Genomic DNA, 22,485 nt, shown 5'->3' with positions numbered 1-22,485 from the left:
CAACAACTCTGTAATATTAACATATTAATGTCTTAATAGCAAAAATCTGTTTTTTGAATTTAGAAGTAATAAAAGGAAATAAGTTTGAATTTATTAAGGATTAATTATAAACATAATTCATAATTATACATAACTATAAAACTGCATTATATTGATCAAAGTCTCTCTAGATTGTACTATTGTAATTAAATTGGTATATATGATTATCTCTGGTGGCAATCTCATTTAGATATTCATTTTGGTTATAGGTATTTTGGGGAAATTGGAAAATTACAGAGCAGCCTTTAATAATTAATGCTACTATAATTTTATTGTTAGTCTTTCAAGATCTTCAACAGCTATAAAACACAAGAAATTAATTTAGTTTTTGCTATTTGCTGGAAAACGTCCTTTGATTCTTTTGTGGATCAATGGCATTTTAAAATGTGAGATACAACATTAAATGAAAAATTAATAACTGAGAATCTTGAAGAATTAATAATTATTTTATTCACTATTTGTCCCACTTTTTAATGCTACCAATATAGTAATTCTAAATAGATACCTGCCTATATAAATACAAGATTCGTATTCAATGTTTAAAATTGTGCATCTCATTTTAAGATTAATTAATCAAATAATGCAGTTATTTGAGGTTTATTCATTATTTATTTATATATTGATTATATATAAATATGTGCCATTGTGTCATTGTTAACTCTTAGCAACCATTTCTCCATAAGGGTCTGCCCCTAACCTGATCTTTCAGCACTTCCAATAGTGTACAATTGGATTTCTTTTATCTAATCATTGTCTTAGTTGTGTCTCTTCCTCCTGTTCCTTATAGTGATTCCTACTGCCCGTTATCCCTTCCTGCTGGTCATCCACTTCTCCCCTGTCCCCTTTCTCAGTACCTAGAGCTAGGGTCCTCATAATATGTCTAAAGTAGAGTAATTTGAGCTTGATCTTTTGTTCCTCTAATGACAGCTGATTTGTTTGATGATCCATTAGTTTACTTTCTCAGCTGCCTCAGGAGTCTTCTCCTATACCAAAATTAAAAGCATCAACGCTCTTCCTATCCTGTGTCTTCAAAATCCAACTTTCATTTTTTTAGAGTGTCACAGGAAAACCATGGCTTACGCTATTCAGAATTTTGTGATAGGCATCTGAATCTCTTTCCCAAGGCTTCCATGGCTGCCCTACCAAGTATTAATATGCAACACATTTCTTGACTGCTTGTTTTTTTTTATATTTGATGGTTGATCGTAAAAAGCAGAAGCTATCTACCACTTTGATATATTCACTGTCAATTCTAAGGCTGGTTGCTGTACCTGTTGTCATTAGTTTGCTTTTCTTAATATTTTAGTCTCGGTTTTTCTTCCACTGTGCTCTCTGATTTGTATTACTAAAGCTTGCAGATAATTTGCATTTTCAGCTATCAGAGTAGTGTCATCAGCATATTGCAGGCTATTGATGTCTCTTCCTTTATTTTTAAAACCATGCTCGTCTTCTTCCAATTCAGTTTCCTTTAATAGATATTCAGCATATAGACTGAATAAATAATTGAGGAGAGATTATACAGCCTTGTTTCACTCCTTCAGTGATCCAGAGGCATTCTGTTTCACTATGACTTCTGTTCTGTGTAGAGGTTTCACATAACAGCAGGAAAATATTCTGGGATTCCCATCTTCCTAAAGGGATTCCATAATTTGATATGTTTGACACAATTAAAGGGCTTTTTGTAATCAATTAAGCATATATTAAAACCTTTTTTGTATTCCTTGGACCTTTCTAAGACTCTGTTGGTAGTTCTTACAGGTGGGCCAGGAATGCCTGGGAATTCTCTTTATTGTTGTCACAGTTTGAATATCTGGCATTTCCCTCTCCGTACATTCCCTTAATGTAGATCTCTAATCTGCATTCCTCCTTCATGGATTACTGCCTTGTCGTGGCGAAGGGGCTTGCGTAATTCAATGAAGCTATGAGCTATGCCGTGCAGGGCCACCCAAGACGGAAAGGTCATAGCAGAGAGTTCTGACAAAACGTGATCCACTGGAGAAGGAAATGGCAACCCACTCTAGTATCTTTGCCATGAAAACCCTATGGACAGTACCAAAGGCAAAACGATATGACGCTGGAAGATGAGCCCCTCAGGTCGGAAGGTGTCCTACTGGGGAAGAGCAGAGGGCTAGTACTAGTAGCGCCAGAAAGAATGAAGCGACTGGGCCAAAGCTGAAAGGACGCTCAGCTGTGGATGTGTCTGGTGGTGAAAGGAAAGTCCGATGCTGTAAAGATTTTTTCTCCATAGGAACCTGGACGTGGTCAAACAAGAGATGACAAGACTGAACATCGACATCTTAGGTATCAGCAAACTAAAATGGACAGGAATGGGTGAATTTAATTCAGATGACCATCAGGTATACTACTTCATAGTCAATAAAAGCGTAGGAAAAGCAATACTGGGATACAATCCTCAAAATGACAGAATGATCTCAGTTCGAATCCAAGGCAAACCATTCAATATCACAGTAGTCCAGGTCTATGCCCCAACCACCAGTGCTGAAGAGGATGAAATTGACCGGTTCTATGAAGCACTACAGCACCTTATAGAACTAACACCCAAAAATGATGTCCTTATCATCATGGGGGATTGGAAAGCTAAAGTAGGAAGCCAAAGGATAACCGGAATAACAGGCAAGGTTGGCCTTGGAGTACAAAATGAAGCAGGGCACAGGTTGATAGAATTTTGTCAAGAGAATATGATGGTCATAGGAAACACTCTTTTCCAACAACCCAAGAGACGGCTCTACACATGGACATCACCAGATGGTCAACACAGAAATCAGACTGACTATGTGCTCTGCAACCAAAGATGGAGAACCTCTATACAGTCAGTAAAAACAAGACCAGGAGCTGACTGTGGCTCAGACCATGAGCTTCTCATTGCAAAGTTTAGGCTTAAACTGAAGAAAGTAGGGAAAAGTGCTAGGCCACTCAGGTATGAATTAAATCATATCCCGGTTGAATATACAGTAGAGGTGACAAATAGATTTAAGGAATTAGATCTGATAGACAGAGTGCCTGAAGAACTATGGACAGAGGTTTGCAACATTGTACAAGAGGCAGCAACTAAAACCATCCCAAAGAAAAAGAAATGCAAGAAAACAAAATGGCTGTCTGAGGAAGCTTTGCAAATAGCTGAGGAAAGGAAGGAAGTGAAAGGCAAGGGAGAAAAAGAAAGATACGCTCAATTGAATGGAGAATTCCAGAGAATAGCTAGAAGAGATAAGAATGCCTTCTTAAAATGAACAGTGCAGAGAAACAGAAGAAAACAATAGAATAGGGAGGACCAGAGATCTTTTCCAGAAAATTGGAGAGATGAAGGGAACGTTTAATGCAAAAATGGGCATGATAAAGGACCAAAACGGCAGGGACCTAACAGAGGCAGAAGAGATTAAGAAGAGGTGGCAAAATTACACAGAAGAACTATACAAGAACGAGCTTAATGTCCCTGATAACCAGAATGAGGTGGTCACTGACCTCGAGCCAGACATCCTAGAATGTGAAGTGAAGTGGGCCTTAGAAAAGCTGAGCAACGACAAAGCTAGTGGAGGTGACAGTATTCCAGCTGAGCTATTAAAAATCTTAAAAGACAATGCAGTAAAAGTGCTACACTCAATTTGCCAGCAAATTTGGAAAACTCAACAGTGGCCACAGTATTGGAAAAGATCAGTTTACATTCCAATTCCAAAGAAAGGCAGTGCCAAAGAATGTTCAAACTATCACACCATTGCACTCATTTCTCATGCTAGTAAAGTTATGCTTAAAATGTGGCAAGTTCTTAAAGAGATGGGAGTACCAGACCATCTTATTTGTTTGTCTCTTAAGAAACCTATATGTAGGTCAAAATAGATGGGGAAGAAATGGAGGTAGTGACAGATTTTATTTTCCTGGGCTGCAGATGGGGACTGTAGCCAAGAAATTAAAAGACGCTTCCTCCTGGGGAGGAAAGCAATGGCAAATCTAGACAGCACACTAAAAAGCAGAGACATCACCCTGTCAACAAAAGTGTGTATAGTCAAGGCTATGGTCTTCCCAGTTGCAATGTATGGCAGTGAAAGTTGGACCATAAAAAAGGCTGAGCGCCAAAGAATTGAAGCCTTTGAATTATGGTGCTGGAGAAGACTTCTGCGAGTCCCTTGGACTGCAAGGCGATCAAACTGGTCAGTCCTAGAGGAGATCAACCCTGACTGCTCTTTAGAAGGCCAGATCCTGAAGTTGAAACTCAAATACTTTGGCCACCTAATGAGAAGGAAGGACTCACTGGAGAAGAGCCTAATGCTGGGAAAGGTTGAGGGCAAGAAAAGAAGGGGACGACAGAGAATGAGGTGGCTGGATGGAGTCACTGAAGCAGTAGGCGTGAGCATAAATGGACTCCAGCATATGGTAGAGGACATGAAGGCCTGGAGAAATGTTGTCCATGTGGTCGCAATGGGTCGGACACGACTTCACAGCTAACAACAACACAACAAAATCTGCATTAGATGATCCTAAACATTTTTTTACTAATATATGACTTTAAGAATACAGTGAATAGATTGCAATAATTGTATAGCTTATTATGACTGGATTTTTTAATCAACATTCAGTAAATCACAATGGGGTGATGCACACAACAAATTATTGAAAAAATCACAATGAATAGTTCATATAATCAGTGGCTGAAAAACACAATAGCTGAATTGGCCCCAAACCCAAATCAAACAAACCAGTCAGTTATGGAGTAATGTAATACACAAATCCAGCCATTATGAGAATACTTTGTATGAATAGTATGGAAGAGCTATTTTCATGAATGTTACAGCTCTAGTGTAGAACCCAGGTTTCTACTCTATCCCTTCCTGAGTGATGCCAACAGGTAAACTGAGATTACAGCACACAGAATTACGATTGTGCCAGTTGATGTGCCAAGCTTTAGTTAGCCTGTCATAATCATAATTATGTAGCCTTGGTGGAGCAGTGGGCTGATGCCTCCTTAAGTAACACCAGCTGCCTGCAATTAGTGCAGGTTCGAGTCCCACCAGGCTCAAGGTTGACTCAGCCTTCCATCCTTCCGAGGTAGGTAAAATGAGGACCCAGATTGTTGGGGGCAATTAAGCTGACTTTGTAATAATGCCGCTTGGGGTGTGTGTGAAAGCCCTAACAAGCAGGCATATACATAGAATGAAGGCTACTGCTAAGCTTGTAAGCCGCCCTGAGTCTTCGGAGAAGGGCGGGATATAAATGGAAATAAAATAAATAAATAAATAAATAAATAAATAAATAAATAAATAAATAAATAAATAAATAAATAAATAATATTCATAGCCTTCCCTCATTTGTTCTGTCTAACCAAACTGTTTATCAAAATTTAATCCTATTTCCTTCTTTTTGATGAAGATAAATTCTGCCACACTGCTTGATTTGTGCACCAAGCCGTTTTTGCTTCACATCTATAAAAACATCTCCCAACTGGACTCCAACTGAATTTTAAAAAGTTTATACAACAGTTGTGTTAATTCCATTTTTTCCCCAAAGAGGAAAAGTGTGCAAGCTTGCAAATGTTGTTAGTTTAACTTCAGCAATTTTGTGTAGGTTCCAGTAACTTACTTATATACTGCTTCATAGTGCTTCCAGCATGTTGGCTGGGAGTTGGAGGCCACACATCTTAAGGTTGCTGAAGTTGAGAAACATTGGTCTACTAATCAGAACTATTAGTCTCAAATACTTTTTCTAGAAACGGAAAGTCTACAGGACTTTACACCTACTTTACACTGTAGGTGTAGCTCTATGGACAAAGCAAAAGCTTTAAAGGCTGCCACTAAGTCATATATCATATATTGTCTGAACGGTAGTGATAACCACTTCCACACTTCCTACAATACATTATGGACGCCCACAATACATCAAGCCACCAGAAATAAAAATGAACCGAGGGAGAGACTTCAGAATAGCGTAGCAACAATCCCATTCTCCGCAGCTGCCAAGGAGGCGAAAAAGCATCAGCAACTACTTAACGTCTTGGAGACTCCGAGCACGCATGCGCGGAAATGGAGGCATTCAATGATGAGTTCTAGCCTAGAGCTTGACGACTCCGGGTTGCGCAGGCGTACTAGCTTGTTTCCTTTACGGCAGCAGCTCCTTCCCCCCGAAACAATCATGGCGACCGGATTTGAAAGCGAGCGGGTCTTAGCGGCGCGTAAGGAAGAGAAGCGTCGCCAGCGCGAGGCGCTGCTGCAGCAGGTGACCCACCGGCTCTGCTTTTCGCCCCGCTTTCGCTGGCTTCCTTGGGGGAGTCGTGGGTTTCTGATCTTTAAAGCAAACTCCAGATTTGGGACTCGCCTTCCCTGCTGTCTCTTTAGGACAGGGGTCTTCAAACTTGGCCCTTTTATGACTTGTGGACTTCAACTCCCAGAATTCCTCAGCCAGCTTTGCTGGCTGAGGAATTCTGGGAGTTGAAGTCCACAAGTCATAAAAGGGCCAGGTTTGAAGACCCCTGCTTTAGGACATGACCGAGCCCTCCCGGCTAGACCTCTCGGCTCTCGGCTTGGAGACGTCGCCATAAAAACAAACCCTTATTCCAGATTAGGCGCCCGATGTAATAAGTGGGCATCTTTATATCCCCCCCCTCCGAACGTTTTCCGGAAATTATGGGAAATGTAGTTTTACCAATGAAACCATCACTCGTATTGCTCCTAGAAAGATGCTCCCATGAATTGCAGTCACTGGCAGTTTTGGAGTCGGGGAGGGGCAGGGAAACCCCCTGGGCAATAGCATTTCATTTATTAATATAGATCCCCCCCTCTACCCAATTGCTCTGAGTGGTACCCAGAGTAAAGTGATCAAAGTAATTCCACCGTTACTTGATTCTCAGGGATCTTCCATAAGGAAGTATTTTTGGATCTGCGAATACCTGCTTAGTCTTATTTACAACTAAATTCGTCCACTGGATTGTTGGGATTTCATTGGAAATGAGAGAATTGGTCTTGTACAAAAGTCACTTTTAAATTGTAGGCAAAGTATTTATGCATCATTGAATCATTCTGAGTGGGTATCATAGTGAGAGTTCCTTGGTGCCCTCTGAGTTTGGTTGTTTTCATATTTTTCTGCAGATGTTTCATTACCCAAACTAAGTATCTTGGAGTCTTAGTGGACAATCACTTAAATATGAGCCAATAGTGTGTGGCAGCCACCAAAAAAGCCAACAGAATCCTCAGTTGCATTAACAGAGGGATGGAATCAAGATCATGTGAGGTACTAGTATTGCTTTATAAAGCCTTGGTAAGATCACACTTAGAATACTGCATTCAGTTTTGGTCACCATATTATAAAAAAGATGTAGAGACTCTTGAAAGAGTGTAGAAAAGAGCAACAAAGATTATTAGGGGGCTGGAGGCTAAAACATACGGTTGCAGGAATTGGGTTTGTCTAGTGTAGTGAAAAGAAGGACTAGGCTCCAAGATTTGAGGGGCTGCCACAAAGAAGAGTCAACCTATTCTCCAAAGCACCTGAAGGCAGGATAGGAAGCAATGGATGGAAACAAATCCAGGAGAGAAGCAACCTAGAACTATGGAGAAATTACTTAACAGTGAAAACAATTAACCAGTGGGATGGCTTGCCTTCAGAGGCTTTTAAGGACAGCCCTTGTCTGGAATGCTGTAGAAGGGTCTCCTGCTTGAGCAGAAGGTTGGATTAGAAGACCTCCAAGATCCTTTCCAACTCTGTTATTCAGTGTACTGATGATGTTACCTAGTTTGGGTAATGAAACATCTGCAAGAAAACAAGCTCGGAGAGAACTGAGGACCTGTCATTTCAACCCTGAGCTACAAATATTTTCCTTTATTGATTATCATAGTATCATGTTTACCTTTTTTGTTCTCCTAGTCTTTTTATTTCATAATTCATTTTAAGTTGTATGTAAGACAAAAGAGTAGTATGGGCTGAGAAATTTGCACAGGGAACAAAGGGACTCAGATATAAGTCCACCATCTGCCATAGATGGTTATTATATGCCTTATCCCAACCTACCTTACAGAGTTATTGCTGTGAAGGAAAGTGGAAGGAGGGCATTATAAGGCCCTGAGTTTTTGAACAAAAGGTTGGGTAAGAAATATCAATCACTAAATGATTTTGTTTTTTGGTCCTTGGTGGTCTTAGAGTCAGGGGAAAGAAGTGTCTTTTGATGTACATGTAGATATGTGTTATTTGCAAGTCTTCAGGTGGAAAAGGATCCAAAGAAATGATTGCATTCAGAATTTATAACTTTATTAAACTTCTGCAACATATTTATTCACAAGCTATAAGATTCTTGGTAAGATTGAAAATTAGGGGAGTCAGAACCTGTTTTAAACTTCATAACCTTGGTTTGCAAGAACTATGTCAAGTTAAAAATAAAAATAAAAATGGGATATTATAAGAAAATGTACTTTAGGATTATTCCACAAATATTGTTTAGCTCAAGAATTAGTTTGAGGGTCTGTAAAAAACTAAAAAGAAGAATGCATTCATGGAATTGGGAATAATTAATTCAGGCAGCCAAAGGGTATAATTGTCTCATTTTGGGCAAAATATTACTATTTTGGGCAAAGAAATTCCTTTTTTGTGTTGGTTTCCCACCAATAGTGTGGGAAAAGTTCTACAAATTAGAAACATTTTGGGGGCATTTTATGGCTCCTGTCCTTACTTTGGGAGATGTGAAAATATTGTAGTAGTTTTATTTAATGTAGACCACTCCAATCCCAAAGGATTCTGGCAGTTCACAAAAGGCAGAAATAAGGACAATGAAATAGTATAAAAATAAAGATTCTAAACCAGAGTAAGATTATAGACAATGAACTCAGGCCAAAAATATGATGGAAAAATCTATTTTTTAGAATCTTGTGGAAAGCAAGGATGGAGCCAAGTATGTCTCTGGGAAAAGTATGTTTCATAGCATAGAGGCTAACAGCTGAGAAGGCTGCTGTATCATTCTTTAATGCATATAATTATCTCTGTGTGAATGAATTGCACAGAACTTCCACTATACTAAGATTGTTGATAAAGAATTAGCAGTCCTACGTTTGTATTTCTTGTGTCGGATGAGGAAAGCACATCTTTCTCCTGTCCTGGCCACCTTTTACAGAGGTAGGATTGAGAATGTTTTAACAAACTGTATCACTCTTCAGTTTGGTGGTAGCAGTGCCTCAGAGAGAAGGTCCATACAGAGAATGATAAGTTTAGCTGAGAAGATTATACGAAGTTCGCTTCCCATTATTCAGGATATTACTTATAAGCGCTATGTGCTTAGAGCTCAGAGCATTGTTAGAGACCCCACACATCCACTTCACAGTCTGTTTCTGTTGCTCCCCTCTGGAAGGAGGTTTCAAAGTATTTATAGCAGAACCACTAGATTCTGTAATAGTTTTGTTCCTTATGGCATCCGTCTTGTAGATTCAACAGGATTTTTTTTTTGCCATGTATATGTCTACATTTGAACTAGACTGTGATATTTCTCTCTGTCATATGTATGTATGTGTGTATATGCATAATGGTATTTTTTGAGAGCTGATTAGTGTACATTTAAAGTGACAATAAAGTATCCTATCCTATCCTATCCTATCCTATCCTATCCTATCCTATCCTATCCTATCCTATCCTATCCTATCCTATCCTATCCTACCCTACCCTACCCTACCCTACCCTTTGCAGGTGATAACGTCAATGAACTGTGGTACTAAATAAAATTGTTGATTATATCTTGAAGGATCAATAATTTAATATATGAGGGAAGACTAGACAGTTCACTGGATGTATTAATAAAGCTAAATTTTAAATAATGTTGATATGTAATGAAGACGGTTTGAAAAACACACTGATACTTGAGGGAATCAAAGACAATAGAAAAAAAGGGTATCGGAAGACAAAACAGCTTAATAGTGTTTCTGATATGAGCTTGAGATTATAAGAACTTGAAACAATTATGGACAGAAAATCCTTGTAAACAGTTATCTGATCACAAAGAATCAGAAGTGACTGAACAGTGGTTCATATCAGAAATACTATTAAGCTGTTTTGTCTTCCGATACCATTTTTTTCTATTGTCTTTTATTTTCTCAAGTATCAGTGTGTTTTCCAAACAGTCTACCTTTCTCATTACATATCAACATTATTTAAAATTTAGCTTTACTGAACAGTGATGACAAAACCTGAAACTTAATTTATTATACAGGAATATGGTTACTTTGCAGGGAGAACCTTGGAATTCTGCTTGATTAGATAAGGCCCCCCCAGTAACTATTTTCATTTGTGTGACGAGAATACTGTAAGGCTGAAATATTAGAGATTTATATAAAGCAAAAACTTCGAATACCTCAGATAAACACGGATGTGTTGTGAAAGAAAGCAAGAATATTACAGTAATGCGGCCTTCTAAGCTAATAATGAAAATCAGGAAAAATGATAGCTAGTAAAGTCTGTAGCCTACATTTTTCTCTCATATTCAGAATACAGTAAGTAGGTAAAATGATTTTGAATCTTTATAGAAATGGAAATATGTTTTCATAGGAATAATGGACACTTATGTAAGATAGGCTCCATATTGGAACTGTCTGGGCTGTGAAAAAGCACTAGTTATTCATACATTCAGTTGAGCTACCTTGAGAAAACATCTTCTCCCAGTCCTCCTGATTTCAAGTTGTCTTGTCATCTGTGGCTATACTAGATCAGAGGTCCCCAACCTTTTGGGCACCAGTTGTTTGAACCTTTTATCTTATCATATGAACAGCAATTAAAGACAAAGCCAGAGAACACGTGTAAGTTAGATTTAGCCAATTGCCATTTTGGTCTGTCACATTATATAGGAGTATAATGATTGAAGGATGCAGTTTGTTGAAAAAGAATAGAAACCACTGTAAGGCAGGAGAAATTAAAACTAGCAGCAATCAAAGTGAAGTACAGTAATTTCAAAATACGTTGGAGATCAGTTAAGTGAAAGAATGAATAAAGAGCAGGTAGAATATATGTAGCCCAGAATTGAACTGTGAGGTTCTTGGTGCTCTCTGTCATTTATTGTTTGCTTGCAAATGTTTCATTATCCAACTAAGTAACATCATCTGTGCTAGTAAGTGTGGGGCATCTCCACATTTATTTAGAGTATCTTGCATGGCCAGTGTTGGTGTGGGGAAATATTGTAAGTGTAGATGGGCTGTTAAGCACCCCAGTTTTGATAAAATGACCTGGTCATAACTTGAGTAGGAAACCCTGCAGAAGATCCAGGGCTGTAAGATTGAATAGGAAGATCAAAAAACACTCACAGAGAGAATAATGGGAAATCATTTCTGTATTCTTGTCAAACAAGTTACATTTTGTCTGCAAAGTCCCAAGAATCTAGCTTCATTTGATGGAGGCTTAACCCATATCATAGGTGCTAATCTACAGTGAACTCCTCTACATTTCTTGTAAGCCCATTCTAACATATAATTGTAAGCAAGTATTCTTGTGTTTCTAAATAATTTTGTTTATGTTTGTACAATAATGCTAGATATATGTAAACATATTGTTCCAGTACTCAGGAATGAATGGATGAATAAATAATTCTTAATAGGATTGGCAACACTATTACTATATCTTAGAAGACTGAGGTTCTATCACCAGAACTAGACTTGGAGATGTTAGAGGCTCTCAGCAGTGGCAGTAAATTAATTGACTTAAAAAAAGATACCAAGGCTGCTTGATATGGATGGTTCATTAGAAAGAACCATATAATGATGTGCTGTGGCTAAAAATGTGATTGGTGCTTTCTAACAGTTGCTTAAATGAGAGTCAATAAAGAAAAATTTCAAACAAACAAACAAATAAATAAAATGCACTTCTAAAATGCCAGTTTTCTCCAGCCTGGTATCCTTCAGATACCAATTATCAACCTGCTACCCTATTCTTCGAATTTCCAGATGTCTTAATATTAATATTAATATGTCTTGATAGGGAATAATGTCAGTTGTGACTCTAAAATATTGGCTGGAGGGAAGAGAGCACACATTTGGAGAATGCTGATCTTTGTCTTATGGTGGATTTGTATCTTGTTGAGTTAATCTTTATTACTTGTGTTTCAATCAATAGTCATATATTTACTATGCTTTGGAATCAAGAAGCAATTATCCAACATGAACCAGAAATGATGGGATCATCTCAAATTAACCCTAAATCAGTCCAGATGTAACCTCGAAATAATTGCTGGCATTGCCTGATAAATTTGTTCTTGAAGCTTACTTAGGAAAGGAAAATGAAAATGTTTTACTCTAGTCTGGTTGTTTCCATATAGCCAATGAAATATTGGAGTTTCTTTTCTCTGAAAACATGAACCAAATCCTGGGGAAAGAGTAATGTTGGGTGGATAAACTCTGAGTAGTTCAGAACTGTATAGATGCGATTGTTTCATGAACTATTACCATTTATCATCAAGCAAGTCTTGTATGAAAAGGTCCATACCAATTTTAGCTAATATTAAGTAGATGTTAATATTATGTATGTGTAAATAGTAATAAAAGTATGTTCTTCATGGTTTACTAGCTTTTTTACAATTAATAAGTTACATAGATTCACAGCAAAACTCTAAAATAATTCACTTCCTACTCAGGGTGGTTCTGTGCCCTGTGTGTTTGTGTATCTTCTTATGCAATTCAAATATGTATTCAAAAATTAATGAGTACAAACTTTGAACGCTGAGTATTTATGCTCCTGAAAAAGTGAACAACATCTAAAATTAGGCATTGAATTTCATTTGCCCAAGATAGCATTAAATGAAAACAAGGTTATTAAGAAAACATAATCCTATTATATGTAATATGTTTATAGTTGTAGTTATTGTAATAGGATATATTCATTTGCCCTGTTCGTTAATTTTAAGCCTGGCGTCTATTGAAAAAGATAAGGAAAGTTTATTCACTGTTGTAAATTCAATAATTCTTCCAGCCTTAGGTATTTCACTGTGTAGTTTTAACTGGGTTAAATGGCTCATTCCTAAATCTGTTTTGGTTTAGAGACTTATCGGATGATTTGGGTAGCATTGAAGCATGGAAATAGAATAAGAATTGTATGTCATCAGTTTGTGTTGTCCCATTTTTGCCATTCTGCAAGTAGGAGCTAATGAAATTAAGTACTGTTTATCCATAATTCTGTTACCCTTAATTTTACGTATCTATTATGGCTAAAAAGAGAGCAGATCATGGTATCTGAAATCAAATGTTTGTGAACCTGGGGTGTGTGTGTGGCTTTTTCGGGGGGGGGGGGAATTTACTTTGTGCAAAATGGCAGACAGGCATTTATGCATGTCAGATGTTAGCTTTTTCAAGGTCTTATTGTCTGGAATTTCATTATTCTCTGTTGCTAGGCAGGAATGAAAACTATGAATAATGTATAGAGACATGTATCATCAGAATGTCACAATTTCAGTAAAGGATGCCTGTCTTCAGCAAAAAGTCCTACAATCACATAAAATATATGCCTATGCTTGGTTATTATGGTAGGATAGAAAACAACAACTGTTTAAATTTTTAAGTTGAAACCACCATATCCAATAAATGGAAGAGTGTATGGGGCCAAACACTGAAGGACATTGCTAAATCAGCACAAGATGTCTTGTTACTATACTTACAAATTCCCTCAGTGCTGACTGCCAGAGGGAATTATGGAAAATTTATTTAGAACAGGGTCTCTGTCCTTATGAAGAGTAGTATTGAAATATGTGAAAAGGAGAGTGACAAGACTTACTTATGTTCTGCTCACCGATTTGTGACAGTCATCAAAATAGAAACTAGTTTAGGAGAACTGCAAATTCTGGGATATTTTTTGAAAAACGTAGTGGTGCTTGAGGGGATGTTAGAGGCGCATCTGTGAAGCTGTCATCCCTTCTATGGCATAACTTAATAATTATTTCATTTAGATTTTTTTATATTTTATATTTATTTTCTAGAAAGTTATGTCATTGATTTATTGATTTTATATATATGTATGTGTGTATGTAATTTTTATTAAGGAGTTTGATTATAATAGTAAAATCTAATACAAACTAAACTTTGTGGTTTAAGACAAGAAAAGAGAATAGAAAGGAATATAAAGTGTAACAAAAAGAAAAGAAAAAGTAAGAATATAATAAAGAAAAAAAGAAATACATAAAGTGACTTCCAACTTTTATCATGTATAAACAGATTTAATAACTCTTCACCTCTTCTAAGGTTACAAATGTTTATTTCTTCATCCCATATGCCATCTCTTACCCATAAACAAATCCATAAAACATATTTTCAGTTGGGGGGTTAAAAGGTCCAAAAGGGTTGCCAGAATTAACATACCTTGTTTTTACTTTGATCAAATAAACCAACTTTATATTTATTTTACTGCTAATAGACTTAATATGTAGTTCATTCCAATATTGTCACAGGCCTTGATTTCTCTTCATTTTTTCTTTATCCCTTTGTCAGAATTCTCCAAAGCTTTAACAATCCGATAGAAAAATTCCATAGCAAAAAAATATTCAGATCACTCTCTTGGTTTATCATTTATATTTTCCTTTTAAAATTTAAAACCTTATCCAGTTTATTTTATAGATTAAGTGAAACATCTTTTTGTAAGTCACTGTCTTGTCAGTTGTAAAGCCACTTTCCATACCATTTTATCTTGTTAGATAAAATGTGTTGTACCTCTGCTATTTGTTCAATAACATCTTTTGGACATAAGACAGCATTACTGACATTGTTGATACCGTGGCTATTTTCTGATTCCCCTTCTTCAAAATTCTCTTTCAGTTTTTTTTATTGTTGCAATGTTTTGCAACTTTTTAAAGGCTTGTGATGAAAAAACTTAATTCCCTCTAGTGTCCAGATTTTGAAATCATGAAATTGTTTGTCTTCCTTTTGTCTTGTAAAACCAAAGCCATATATTTTTCATAAGAAGTTGTTTGTACTTTATCATTCCAAAATGTACAAAAATTCAATATTCCAATTCTAGCTGGATTCCTAGTTTGTTTATAACTTTCTAAGATCAAAATCTTTTTTAGTTTTTTTGCTGTTTATTTCAGATTCTTTAAATTCTTAAGTTTATGAATAAATTTTCTTTGGTTCAAGATTGAAAGCAGATTTACTCAGCATTTTCAAACTTGTATTCCAAAGATCTGTAATTATGTTTGCCCACGTAATACAACTTGTGTTCTAAGATGGTGGCGCCTGTAATGGCTGCGGCTGCATTGGCTCTTGAAGGCGAATAGTTTTGGGAGGGATAGTAAGGGCTATAGGCCACATGATCAGGAAGATTTTAATGTGTTTGAGCAACATGGTGGAACTAAGGTAACATACGACCGACAATCTTTGCTGGCCTGGCGAGTTTCTAGTTGTTTTGGAACTGCTGGTGAGACCGTTAAAAGTCGTTGGCGCTGTTTGAATTTGTTCTACCAGCAGCAAGATCTGACTGCTGGCCCAGTGATGGATTGTATTGCAAATCAGGGCTGTTTCCAGAGGAGGCAGAGGAGGAGAGGACCTGGAGCTTATGGAGCGAAGGAACTGGATGAGGCTGTCGGCAGGCCCAGAGGAAGAGAGAGAGGCTTTTGGAGGAGTTGGTGGCGGCGGCAGCATGCTCCAGGGGTGAAAAGAAGCAAGGCCTCTTTAAGGAAAAGGTGGAAGAGTCAGGATCAGAAAAAGGAAAGAATACAAGCTAACTTGAGGGCTAATCCACATGGAGCCCTATTTCCATCTGTCCTGTTTGCCATCGTTCACTCCCTAGAGACTAAAATGGACAATGTGAAATTTGAGCAGGCCGCGAACAAGCAGTATATATCGGAGGTGGTGACCCTTTGAGAGCTGTACGCAACGAAATTTCATTTTGATGTATGCCGATTGGTGTACATTCAAAGTGACAATAAAGTTATCATCATTATCATTAATTAGCTTAGAAGTAATTAATGAGCAGTTTCTGAAAGTGATCAGAAAGGTTGTGAACCTTATGTCCTATAAAAGTCTCCACCATGGAAATTCCCATCAAATTCCCATCTCTTTAGCAGATCATCCAGAGATCTGCTGCTAAATCCAAATACATAATTCTGTCAAGCTGTCAAATGTATGATCTGACATCTACTAATATATAGATTCCTAACTAGTAAATGTGAACTATGGCTAATTTATAATAAAAGGGCTAATCCATTGTGGCTTTTTAGTAAGAGGTGGGCTTGGTGCTGGACAGCCTTCTGTTAATGAATGCTGAAGTTGCAGTTTTGAAAATGATAATTCAAGAGTTTATATTTGTTGACTCAGTGAAAATTGGCCCCTTGGCGTGTGGGCATGAGATTTTAAGAAGCAGGATATCTTCCTTCTGAATGTTCTTATTGATATGTGAATATATTTATATTTGAGCATCTTATTAAACATTCTGTCAGAATCCATTTATATCACATTTCATAATTGTATAGGTAGAACAACGTGCTATTACTGGGGATTCTGCCATCTCTCCGAGGGGGGGGGGAGAGGATGGTTACTAAAGCGATTTTCAAACAACAGGGGATGTTTTAACGGGGGAAGGGAGGGGGACAGACAGATCTGGTTTGTGTCTTCATTTACAACTGAAAAGGGGAAGCAATAACCATAAAACCAAGGAGAGTTCCCTTTCCCATGGAAGGACCTGACACCATAGCAACTGACGACAGCCTGACCAAATGGATGAGGGGAGGGGCTGGAATGGGAATGGTTTATATAGGATTGAAATGTAACTTTTCTCAGATTCCGTCTTGTATTCCCACAATCGATTCCTTCCTAGTAAACATTTTCCTTTTGGACTAAACTTGCATCCAAGAGTTCTTATTTCCTAAGATGTGGATTGAGGTGGGTCCTGACAGTAGACGGAATCTGAGAAAAGTTACATTTCAATCCTATATAAACCATTCCCATTCCATGTGTGCACAATTAAAGATGGACTGCCGTGGGTGGGGGAGAAGCTATATATACCTGCCACACAGAGAATCAATTTCATGCAACTGTGCCATGATACAAAATCAGCAGGACACTTTGGCTTTGTAAAAACCTTACACTTAACTAAAAGGCAATTTTGGTGGCCATCTATGAAAAAGGACATAGAAAGCTATGTGGGTAGCTGTCAAATTTGCGCGATGGCCAAAAGACTGCAAGGGAAACCGCCAGGCCTGTTACAACCGGTGGCAAACCCCTCAGCCCCATGGAAAGAAATAGCCATGGATTTTATCGTAGAACTGCCAGAAAGTAATGGAAACACCGTAGTCTGGACTGTCACAGATCTGTTCTCTAAGCAAGTACACTTCATACCTTGCCAAAAAATCCCGACTGCAAAAGCATTAGCAAAACTTTTTGTACAGCATATTTACAGATTGCACGGGGTACCACAACGCATCATATCTGACAGAGGGGTGCAATTTACATCGGCATTTTGGAAAGAATTTTTATCCCTCTTAGGAACCACCCAAGGACTGTCATCTAGTCACCATCCTCAGACAGACGGAGCTTCTGAAAGACTTAATAATATACTTGAACAATATCTGAGATGCTATATTAATTTTCAGCAGTCCGACTGGACGGACCTACTGCCTTTTGCAGAAGTAGCATATAATAATGCAGTCCACTCAAGCACAGGTTACACTCCTTTTCAAGTAGCTACAGGCCAGAGTTTCAACCCAATACCAGAACTAACCCCAAAAGAACCGGTTATCCCTGATCTGAAGGAATGGATTGCTCAATTACAAAATACATGGCCAATCATTAGGAAAGCGTTGGAAGATGCCAGAAAAGCATACAAGACACAGGCAGACAAAAAAAGAACCGATCCCACACCATTTAGGGTAGGAGAGATGGTATATTTATCCACAAAATACCTGAAATCACTCCAACCCTGTAAAAAACTAGGACCAAAATATATTGGACCCTTTCCAATTAAAAGAATCATAAACCCAGTAACAGTTGAATTAGAACTACCCAAAAATCTTAGACGAATACACCCAACCTTCCACTGCAGTCTATTAAAGAGAGAACAACAATCACCACGAGCAAAAATCCCACCACCACCACCCCCCATCATGGTGGAAGGAGAACAACATTTTGAAGTGAAAGAAATCTTAGATTCCAGAAAACACCATGGAACGATACAATATTTAGTGGCATGGAAACACCTCCCCTCCTCAGAAAATGAGTGGGTTAACAAACTCCATGTTAAAGCACCTAAGCTGCTTAAGAGGTTTCATACAGAATATCCAAACAAACCAGGCTAACATTTATATGGTTTCTTTCCCCACAGATGGACTCATCTTTTTTCTGAAAGGAGAGCCGAATGTCAGAATCCATTTATATCACATTTCATAATTGTATAGGTAGAACAACGTGCTATTACTGGGGATTCTGCCATCTCTCCGAGGGGGGGGGAGAGGATGGTTACTAAAGCGATTTTCAAACAACAGGGGATGTTTTAACGGGGGAAGGGAGGGGGACAGACAGATCTGGTTTGTGTCTTCATTTACAACTGAAAAGGGGAAGCAATAACCATAAAACCAAGGAGAGTTCCCTTTCCCATGGAAGGACCTGATACCATAGCAACTGACGACAGCCTGACCAAATGGATGAGGGGAGGGGCTGGAATGGGAATGGTTTATATAGGATTGAAATGTAACTTTTCTCAGATTCCGTCTTGTATTCCCACAATCGATTCCTTCCTAGTAAACATTTTCCTTTTGGACTAAACTTGCATCCAAGAGTTCTTATTTCCTAAGATGTGGATTGAGGTGGGTCCTGACACATTCCTCATGTGCCTGGAACAGTAGAACGTAAAGGCATTGCCTGTGATATAAAGATACTTCAAATAATCTATACTACACTAAACTGGCTCCATACTTTTTTTTTATTACTAATTAGCTTTATGGGAGGGGAGAGAAGACAGTAGCCCAGAGCTGTTTGTTTGAACAACTATATTTGGGTAGCATTTATTCTAGTCCTAAACCTTGATATCGTGATATGTATAAAACTGGGTTTTTTTCAACGCACATATCTGCACATGGATAAGGCTTTGAGAAGTATCCATTTCATGTGTTTTGCATTATGCAAAAATAATTAAATTATTTTAAAGTGAGAATAAAACAGACCCATTTGGAAAAAATCTAAAATAAAAATTCTAATAGCATATTTTAAACTAGATAAGCCATATCTAGGTAACGTAAATATTTTAGTGAGGCTAAAGCAATTGGAACAGTGTAGTAAAGATATTGTCATTACATTGTTCCCAATGGGTATGGGAAACAATAACAATAGCAAATCATTTAGGAGGGATGCATATAATTAGATAAATAGACAGGAAAAAGGAAAAAAATGTGCCAGTCTAGGATTCCAAGCAGTGCAATTCCACAGTTATATTTGTGTGTATGTGTGTTTGAGTATAATACAATATTTGAGTAAGTCTTTGTGAAGATTTAGATTTCAGTAAAATATTCTTTGATAAATGGGATGATTTACTTTAGGTTTTGGAATTCAATTTTTCCCCCTTAAGCATTCATAGGCGTATTATACTTTCTAGATCTTATAACAGCTTTTAGTAGCAAAATTAAGCTCACAATAATTCTTTTTCTTTTAAAACTCTCCAGCTAGTCTTATGCTTCATTGATTTGGTGTAATCAAGTATCTCTGAGATATAATGGAGCATCACTGATTTATTCCAAATTGAGCATTTCACTGAAGAGCTAAGTATTACTTTATACACATATTTGCAATTTGCTGCATTATCCGTGTCCCTTTTTCCACTTTAGGCAAAAGCTAATTATGAAAAAGATGAAAGACGCAAGGAACTGAAGCGATTGCGTGGGGAAGATACTTGGATGCTGACTGATGTGAACGAGCGTTTAGAAGAAATGAAAAAGGTAAGACCTGCAATGGGCAATATATTAATGACTGTGGGAAAGCCATGCTTTAAAAGACTGCTGATACTGCTGTTGCAATCATTTTTTATTTGTGAATAAGCAAAAGTTTTGCCCACTTGTTTCCATTCTAGTTATGCTGAACAGGTAACAGCCATTTTAAAATAATATCAAAATATTGCTTAATTCAATTAACAAGAGATGCAAAATTACATGATGACGAAATGACTGCATTGCTAGTACCATCATCAAAATGCTTTTCATTTATCATCTTTCTGCCATCAGGGAAAAAAAATCCTCTGAGGTAAGACTTAAAAATCCAAGAGAACCGGCTGTTAAGTAGTTTAAATACATGCTCTGTAAAATTTCAGGTTTTAACTTAATGAATTTATAGAAAAAGCAAAATGGGGCAAGTGCTTCAAAATGTGTTAATAGGCAGTACAAGCCAAATTCAGTCAAAGTCCCAGGATACCAATTTTCTGCTGGGTTAGCAAAAAATAAATAGTTTTTGAAAAGAAATTTGAATGAATTTAAAAACAAATTCTGGAACATAAAAGCAAACGGAATAAATAAATTGTGAAATGTTGAACTGATGTTCAGCATAGATAATGACAATATAATTATTACATGTTATGAAGGTGTACAAAATACCTCTTGCCACCAATAATTACAAATAATCCAAATAAGATTAGTAAGCAAATATTAGCACTAAAAGATCAACACAATCCAATTGAAACAATGAGCTGGGGATTTTGCAGGGGATATGTACCTAATGATTGAACAAAGGTATTAATCTGCAACAGTCATCTATTAGACCCCCCTCCTCTAAATCATTAATTAAATTAAAAATATTTTAAAACCCTTTTTAAAACTTACCAATTTTCTGTAGAGATGAAAGGAAGAAGAATGACTGGCAAAGGCCTGGCACTCATAGTCACCTAGGAGTGAGAAAGAAGAGTGAGAATTAGAGGAATGTAAAAAAAATGAACAAAAGTATAGGTGGATATTGGGAAATTTGTGATCAATCTCTCTTAAATACACATACCAGTTAAGATCCAGTGAAGAGCCCTGCGCTATACTGACATATGAGAATAAGATTGAAAAGATTGGAATAGCCAAGGTAAACTGTTCTGGAATAAGTTCAGAGGAAGGAGAGAAAATTAGAAACTATTAAAATAATGTAGACATGGAACAACCAAGACATACACCAATAGCATCTCCTCTGCTAGGGAGCCCAGGTTCCTATCAAGTAGTGTAGAATCAAGTAGTAGAATCAAGTAGTGGCTAGGAGTGGCAGTTGTGGGCAGGTTAACCTTAGTCAGTTTCAGATTGTATTTCCAGTTGTTTCCATTCCTGCATCGGGAGAATTCACTTTCAGTCACTTGTGGCCTGATCGCTTCCAGAATGGATTACTGCAATGCTATACTGTAATGTTAAAATACTATGAGGGGTTGGGCTTGAAGAGCATCTGGAATCTATAGCTGGTTCAAAATGCAGTGGTGTGGGCAATTATGTGGGTTCTTCGATCAGCACATGTTATAACTCTGCTCTGTGAGCAGCATGGATTGCTACTTTGCTTCTAGTTTCAATTCAAGGTGCTGGTAATGGCCTATAAAGCCATATATGGGGTGGGTCAGGTTTTTTGAGTGACTGCCTTTCGCTGAGGCAGGAGAAGCAGGAGAGGCGTTGTCTTTGGATCTAAAAGAACCAATTGCCACTTATAAGCTGCCAGGAGCACCTTATTAATGATAGCACAAATGCTGCCCCAAGGGAGGCCATTTTCTATAGTACCTAGCATTAGGTAGTACGAAAATGGCCTCCCTTGGGGCATTTATGCTGTCATTATAGAAGCTCCACACAATGCAACCCTCCCCCCCTGCCGCCAAAATAAGTCTTCAAAACCTGTTTCATCACCCTGCTGTGGTCAGGAAACTGCAAGACTTGACCTTGACTGACTGGCACATGACTTCTGGAAGGGGACTTGAATGTCTGAGACTTTTGCAGCTTTGAAACTATATGAAGATTCCCCCTTCCCTTTTATTCAGCAAGCAAGAGTGAAAAACAAGCAGGCTATCTCAGAATGAGCTCTAAACTGCTAGACTTTCCTTAATATGAAGGAAAAAAATCAATACGTCAGTAAACTCCTCAAAATAGTGGTCTTCTGCATTGCCACCACAGCTAGTAATGAGGAAAATCCGTGCTTGCTTTTTTGCAAGCATACTTAAAAGAATCCAGAGGTTTTTTTTTAAAAAAAACAAGTTCATCAATCCTTCCATATCAGACAACAAAAAGAATGGAAGGTAAAGAATGAGAACGGGGAAATAGTATAAAGAGAGCTCTCTATAAATTATTCAATGTCATTCTCTAAAACTAGAGATACATTCAGAGGCAGAAAGTGGGAGAAGCTAGAGGGGTAGTGGAGGAAAGAATGAACAGTGCCACTGTAATAAAGAAAAATTCTCATAAGTACTCATCTGAAAAAGAAGAGTAGAAAACTATCTTTATGCCTTGTCTTTATCACAAATCCTTCTGTGTTAAGCTAAATGTTATATAATTGTCTCAAATTGCTACATAACATTTCCCAA

At 37.5% G+C, this 22,485-nt stretch overlaps 1 protein-coding gene across 2 annotated transcripts in view; it reads left to right on the top strand.

Moving 5' to 3' along the window:
• The first annotated feature begins 6,128 nt into the window (after positions 1–6,128).
• The window catches only part of CWF19L2 (CWF19 like cell cycle control factor 2), an 81,844-nt gene continuing 65,487 nt past the window's right edge, over positions 6,129–22,485 (top strand). The window contains exons 1-3 of one of the 2 annotated variants that reach the window (XM_083361790.1): positions 6,150–6,261; positions 7,131–7,272; positions 19,793–19,903. In XM_083361790.1, the coding sequence (XP_083217916.1) occupies positions 7,252–7,272; positions 19,793–19,903 (132 nt within the window). In that variant the 5' untranslated portion in view covers positions 6,150–6,261; positions 7,131–7,251. Of the gene's footprint in view, positions 6,262–7,130; positions 7,273–19,792; positions 19,904–22,485 lie in introns of both variants that reach the window. The other variant, XM_083361789.1, reaches the window with a different exon arrangement.

Source organism: Vipera ursinii, assembly GCF_947247035.1.
Source record: "Vipera ursinii genome assembly, chromosome: 4".
NCBI classification, from domain to species: Eukaryota; Metazoa; Chordata; class Lepidosauria; order Squamata; family Viperidae; genus Vipera; species Vipera ursinii.
This window is presented reverse-complemented; position numbering and strand designations above follow the sequence as displayed.